This window comes from Penicillium waksmanii (genome assembly GCF_028829765.1).
Source record: "Penicillium waksmanii strain IBT 27052 chromosome Unknown utg000004l:1.0-5674109.0:1.0-5678898.0, whole genome shotgun sequence".
NCBI classification, from domain to species: Eukaryota; Fungi; Ascomycota; class Eurotiomycetes; order Eurotiales; family Aspergillaceae; genus Penicillium; species Penicillium waksmanii.
Genome location: NW_026643251.1, coordinates 945,171 through 951,581, shown reverse-complemented (window position 1 = coordinate 951,581; position 6,411 = coordinate 945,171). Strand labels below are relative to the sequence as shown.

At 45.4% G+C, this 6,411-nt stretch overlaps 3 protein-coding genes across 3 annotated transcripts; 1 reads left to right on the top strand and 2 right to left on the bottom strand.

The window, feature by feature from the left end:
- Nucleotides 1–634: 634 nt before the first annotated feature.
- On the bottom strand, nt 635–889 carry N7481_003217 (uncharacterized protein; the record flags this gene model as incomplete). The annotated part of the gene is made up of 1 exon (XM_057262436.1): nt 635–889. One exon carries the CDS (start codon nt 887–889, stop codon nt 635–637), a length of 255 nt encoding a protein of 84 aa, XP_057124097.1.
- Nucleotides 890–1,010: 121 nt separating this feature from the next.
- N7481_003216 (uncharacterized protein) lies at nt 1,011–1,274 on the bottom strand (the record flags this gene model as incomplete). The annotated part of the gene is made up of 1 exon (XM_057262435.1): nt 1,011–1,274. The coding sequence occupies one exon, from the start codon at nt 1,272–1,274 to the stop codon at nt 1,011–1,013; it is 264 nt and encodes an 87-aa protein (XP_057124096.1).
- A 1,533-nt stretch (nt 1,275–2,807) lies between these two features.
- Nucleotides 2,808–4,665, top strand: N7481_003215 (uncharacterized protein; the record flags this gene model as incomplete). The annotated part of the gene is made up of 7 exons (XM_057262434.1): nt 2,808–3,066; nt 3,141–3,229; nt 3,290–3,644; nt 3,692–3,956; nt 4,006–4,093; nt 4,146–4,260; nt 4,409–4,665. 7 exons carry the CDS (start codon nt 2,808–2,810, stop codon nt 4,663–4,665), a joined length of 1,428 nt encoding a protein of 475 aa, XP_057124095.1.
- Nucleotides 4,666–6,411: the final 1,746 nt, after the last annotated feature.

The following is a 6,411-nucleotide window of genomic DNA, read 5'->3' as shown; positions in this document are numbered from 1 at the left end:
ATCGCTCTGGTGATATCAGGTGACGTGTTAGGCCTTAATACTAAAAAAAAAAATCTGTAGTATAGATAAATCAAAAAAAAAAAAAAAAAAAAAAATGAGTTTTTCAATAGTATTATTTAGGCCTTACCTTCATATAGTATATAAGCCCTCGATGATAGTTAACTTACACACCCCCTTTTCGGGTCAATATTATTTTCGTAATTCGGATACACGCTGCGGTTATGCTAAGGGCTCGAATGCTCTGAATGCTGCTTTCTCAGTAGGGCACCGCTTTGTCTACTACTCTCCTGTACTCTGCGAGTGTGGTGGTTTTGTCTTCTTGCAATCGACCCGTCTGCTTGACAGACTGCCAGCGAGCATTCCCATCTTACAATATATAGAGGCTTTTGATCAGGATAATCTCAAAACCAAGACACACAAAAACTAGCAGTCCTTCATGTCCTAGAAAAGTGAATGTCAGCCACGTTCCGTTACCATTTGGAGACCTTAAGCAAGGATAAAAGGGGCGAAACTAAGAAATCCCCTATCTGCGCATTACAGAGGGTAGTAATATAAAAACCTCGAAGCATCTATCGACTCTTCTCAAGGATTTCGATCAAACAGTCAAAGAGCAGTCTACGATTACGACTTACATCTAGACTTCCTTCTCTTTGCCCTGGGCCTTCCCCTTTGGCTGGCTCGCGGCCGTACCCTTGGCGCCTCTGCCGTACCGCAAATTGGTTGCTGGTGACCTGAGGGGCACTAGCGACTCCTCCTCTGAAGGGGAGGCGGAGGGTCCTGGAGGACCAAGGAGGAGCTGGGAGGGGACGGGACTGGGAGTCCGAACTGGGGTGTGAGCCCGCGAGACGGGGAGACCTGTGGCGCGGACGACCTCCAGGTCCAATTGCATGTCCGCCAGGTCCCTATATCACAATTTAGCATATGTATTAGCCATTTAGCAGTGTATGAGGCTCTTCAATTATGTGTTGCATGAATCACAGTCTGTATGGGGTCTGGAGGTAGCGTGTATATTACCGGGCGCGGCGGATATCAAACTTACGTTTGATATAACATTGGACCGCGCGGTGCAAGCCAGCGGCAACAATCATGATGATGAGGAAGAGGATCGAGTGCCACCAGCCCCAATTCTTGAACAGGTGGGCCAGACTGTTGACATCCCCGGCGGAGGGTAACTCGTCGTCGCTGGGGTGCTCGGCGGGCGGCGGCTTATACATCATATTAGCTACGTCCAGATAGCAATTGATGCCGTAATTCTCAAGTAACATTACCGGCATTGTGAGAGTAGGAAGCAAGACGAGTTAACTGAGTGGGATGGTGTGGAGGTTTTGTTAAGCTTGACGTTCGAGGTTTGACTTGACTCCCAACTACTACTACTACAATAGGCAGGTACGACGGACAGTTCCTACCTCTTACCTCACACGCGCATTGGGCATTCGAGTCAGTTTCTCGGGCAGCTCGGCCTCGGCCATCGAACTGGCGCTGGATTCCCTCGTCACTGCAGCGGGGAGCAAGGCCCAGGTCTTCCTCGTAGTGGCCGTGGCGTGCTTCTTGAACGAGCATAGCGCTGCCTTGTTGTGGAGATGACAATTGGCACATTCGCGAGCGCCGCTATCAGTGGGGAGAGTGATACATTGGTTGAACATTCCTTTTCCTTCCAAATAATAGGTGCAAATGGCTGGTGGAACGATTCCATTGGCCTACATGAGAGCAGCTTCAACGTTGCGGGACGTTCGAGTTGATTCGCTGGAATATGTTTTGGCGGGTTTGTTGTACTGTTCGCGCAAGACGATCTCCCGGACTGGGTCCATACCTTCCAAGTCTCTCAGTAGCTGGGTCTTGAGAGAATGTTTGTTCCGTGCCACGCTAAAGGCCTCTGTCTTCAAGAGGCGGGCGCGCCATTTGACTGCGCCATTGTGGCAAATATACCAAACAGTCTACACTTGTATTTTTCTTTTAAAGAAACAAATATTATATTAAACTCAAACCCATAAAATCCCGCCTACTAAAATACTTCTACGTGGTTCAATAATTGCGACCTTCCAAGGTTGATGCCTGCCTCAGGCCAAACCTCTGAGACTAAAACCGCAGCGAGAGATTGAAGTAATAATTTAATACGAACCAAAGACCCAAAGCAATTCTGCAAGATCTTCAAGGCGGATCGACGGATTAAAGAAAATTGGAAATTCATTGATGATTTGCCGACTGAGTCTTGACAAAGATGTAAAAGCTCTTCCAGTCTGTTTAGAACGATCAATATTACGGGAATTTTAGCAACGAATGATCAAGGAATTGCTTTCTTACTAAAGTCTCGGACCATATGTAACCCATGAACCAAGATTTTGGCGAGAGAATTATGAGAGCCCCGGAGTAACCAAATTTTAGAATTCCTGGGCATTTCCCGTCGTCCTATTAGACCTTTCCCCCGGGCGGAAGAATTCGCGGCTCAAAATTATCTCCAAACATGCCACTATAGCCTCCTACTCATACAAAATGGTGCAAACCGCATCGGACAAATTAAACCGGTGCTTAGCACTCGAAAATCATCTTTTGGTGATGATTTACGTGAAAGATTTCCCCAGAATCAGGGTAACCGGCTGGTTATTTTTCTAAGCGAAGGTGCCGGTTCCCATGCCAAGCTAAGAAGCATCTACAGTTATGCTACCCCGCAGTATTGGCACACGATTTCGGCATAACAAAGACCGACATGTGCTTCAAAATAACTATAAATATAACAACATTTCAAAAGTTTGTATGGTTTCTAAATAAGATCAAATTACCCTAGTCTATACTGCCGAAAGAAGATCAAAATGCGGGCAATCGACGCGTTCCTCGCCGCTTTATTAGTCGTTCCAGCGACCTGCAAATATATTGTCCCTGGGGGTAGATGGCACGACACAAAAGGGTCAATTATAAACGCGCATGGGGCTGGAATCACCTTCGATCAAAATTCTGGCCGATTTTGGTGGTTCGGCGAATACAAAACAGAAGATCGGCCAGAAGGCGGAGGCGTGTCGGTTTATAGTTCTGACGATTTGGGTACCTGGACCTGGGAAAGATTGGCTTTGGGTATGTTTTCTTCCCGCGAATATTTACTATCTCAATTGTGGTGGTGGAAACCTGACTCTAAGAAAAATATTCAGCTCCGGTTGAGGGACATCCTTATATATCGCCTGAGAATATAATCCAGCGACCAAAAGTGGCCTACAGTACAGAGACTGATGATTATCATGTATGTGGGCGGCAAATCTACCTTATTATTAACAAATAAATGATGGAACTGACTCGGCAGATGTGGTGGCATGCCGACAACTCCTCCTATGGACTTCTCCTCCAAGGCCATGCAGTCTCATCCACGATTGGCGGGCCATACAAATTTGTCGATGCAACGGCACCTCTTGGTAATTGGTCCCAGGACTTTGGAATGTTCACAGATTATAAAAACGAGCAAACATATGCCCTTTACTCTAACGGAGACAGTGTGGAAGGCCGGGATGTTTACATTTCAAGTTTCGACAAAAATCTTACTTCCCTCGAAAAATCTGTGTATCGGTTCCCGAAGTTTGATCTGGAAGCACCTACAATCATGCAAACGGAGAAGAGTTACTGGGCACTTATGAGTCATAAGACAGGTTACAGACCAAATAGTAAGATATTTTCCGCCGACTTGCTAATTTCTCCGCTAATATTCCAGATGTGGTGGCATTCCGAGCCGACTCGCTGAGTGGACCGTGGTCTCAACCATTTATTGTCTCTCCGCTCAACACCAGAACTTTTAACTCGCAGTCCGGTTTCACTCTCAGGATAAAAGGAACCAAGAAGACGACTTACCTCTATATCGGAGATCAATGGGACTCAAACTCTGTCTGGGATAGCCGGTACATATGGCTGCCAATTGAGGTCAATGAGAAGCAGAAGTCGCTGGAACTCAATTGGCATGATGTTTATGATCTTGATGTGTAAGGATGATTTTATTTCTGACGGTTTCGAATACTAACGTTTCTCTAGTAAAACTGGTGAATGGTCTCCTGTCAAGGGAAAGTCATATAGTGTACAAAATGCGAAAACTTCGGGAGGTGCATATAAGCAGGAAGCTGTAAGTATAGGAAAGCCACCGGTCAAAAGTATACGACTGATAAAATAAAAAGAATTTTGCTACCGATGGGGTCATTCTCACCGGAATTTACGGAAACGATAGTACCATTACTTTTGAGAACATTGAGGGATCAGGGAAACCCCAATGGGTATCCTTTTACTACCAAAGTATGTCTTCAATCTCGGTCTTAATTATTCGGAATTTTTATCTGACGAGATACTAGACATAGATGATATGGGATTCGGTGATCAACGTAAGTAGACTTGTTTTCGAAATTTATGCAATATTGGGTCATGGTTCTAACGCAGTTCATAGCCGGAGGAACGCCTGACAGAATCGGCGGTTCATGGCAGCTACGCCGGATCAGCAGCGTTGTCGTTAACGGGGATGTGTCAAGCATGCAAACACTATACCAGAGAGATACACACAAGGGAATCATTCTATCGACACCCTTGCAGCTGAAACTGAAGAAAGGAAAAGCAAACACCATTACGGTTGGCGGTCTCTTTAATGGATTTGATTATAAAGGTGCGGATTTGGATCGGATAGTGGTATATCCTGCCGAGCATTAGTAGCTATACTGCTTTATCAGAACCGGAAACCTTGGGTTGGAGCACGCCTTCATTTCCCGGGTTCGATGTTGATAGGTAGGTTGGAAATTACGCAACGGCCAGATACAATGAATACACACTGCCTCATTCCTTTTTTTTTATATTCGTATCTCGGAGGAGCAGGCCAAAAAGGAGGCAATTACCATGAGCAGATGTATACTGGGATGTGGTTTTGATGCACTTCCACAGTATGATTTTTCAGATATGTGGAATTATCCTGCTGCTCAGTCAGACGCCAATTAAGCAAATAGGGTATCTTTGACTGCCTGCATCTAGACATAGCCAATTTGTCAATATATTCCATTTCACAAGACCTCTTTGACATCCCGATAGCACATAAAACCCCTCTTGAGTGATATGTACTAATAGATTTCAATTTGCATGCGATCCCTCAATTCTCTACCAGGGACTCGGAATCCAATGCCTTCAACTTGTTCTCTCAACTACTACTCCAATAATGATAATTACATGCAACCTTGGAATGAATGATTGACCCACCTTTTAAAAATAAAGTTGCCCTTTTCAACTTGAAATCAATCGGTTCCATAACTACATCCTGACATGCTGCATAAAACCAATGTAGGCTTGAGAATACAAGTTCTTCACCTGGTAGAAACCACTACAGATATAGTTAGCCGTTAGCTACGTGGTCAATGGCATATACTTACAATGTGACCTTCGTAGTAGGAGCAGTGGTTTACAGTTATCTATCGTACAATATAACTGTTATGCTCACCCATTTTTCTGTTTGAAGCCTTGAGCCTAGTCTGTATATTTCTCATGTAAAACCACCTTAGGGCCACTACTACTCCTCGCCTTTCAACAGCGCTTTGTGAATATTTCAGATCCCACCTTCCAAGGTTGTTGAGGGCATCGCCAGATACCCGGAAGAATCACGGCTCATACTGACCGGTGAAGACGGCTCAGGATGAAACCTTTTCAGCGGACAGAGCTACATCCACCTATACTAATTGGCCACCGTGGATGACCCGGCATCGAAAATCGCTTTGGCATCTGCCTAATTGTTGACTGCCTACAGAGTAAAAATTATGGCTCGGGTGAGTCGTCACCACATCGTGGCTTAGCTTCGAAAATGAAACTTAATTAATGGGCATGATCTCCTTCATATGATCTGACTGGCTACTTGAAACAGGTGCTTCTTGGCGTTTGCCATGAATTCGTCTTGATCATGAATCCATCTCGAAATCTTTCTGGGGGGTTGGTCGATACCCGGAAAATTCATGGCTCAGCTATTTCATGCAAGGCAATTACAACGAAAAGTGCGACCCAAGGCCTTTAGAACCGAATCAGTGGGCAGGACTACAGTCGTCTCTCTCTATTCGCTACAGTGAATGTAGACTTGAGCATGACGCCGGGGCGTAAAAATTATAGCCAGGACAGGTCAAAATTATGGCTCAGCTAAAGGATGAGGCTCTTTTGCTCCGTTGAAGTGGAACCAGATCAGTGAACCGGGCCACAGTCGTCTCATTTGATTCGCTCCAATTAACATCGATGTCAGCATTGCAGCAATGTGCAGAAATCTAGAACAGAGCAGGGCAAAATTACGGCTCAGCTAAAGGGTGGAAATTGGCGCCCGGGGGGCGGAGGAGGGTGGGTTTCAAACCAATTCACCGGGTAGGGCCATTCCCACTTCTTGCGATTGGCCAGAATCAACAGTACTCGCCGTCAAACACGATATTTCCCTCA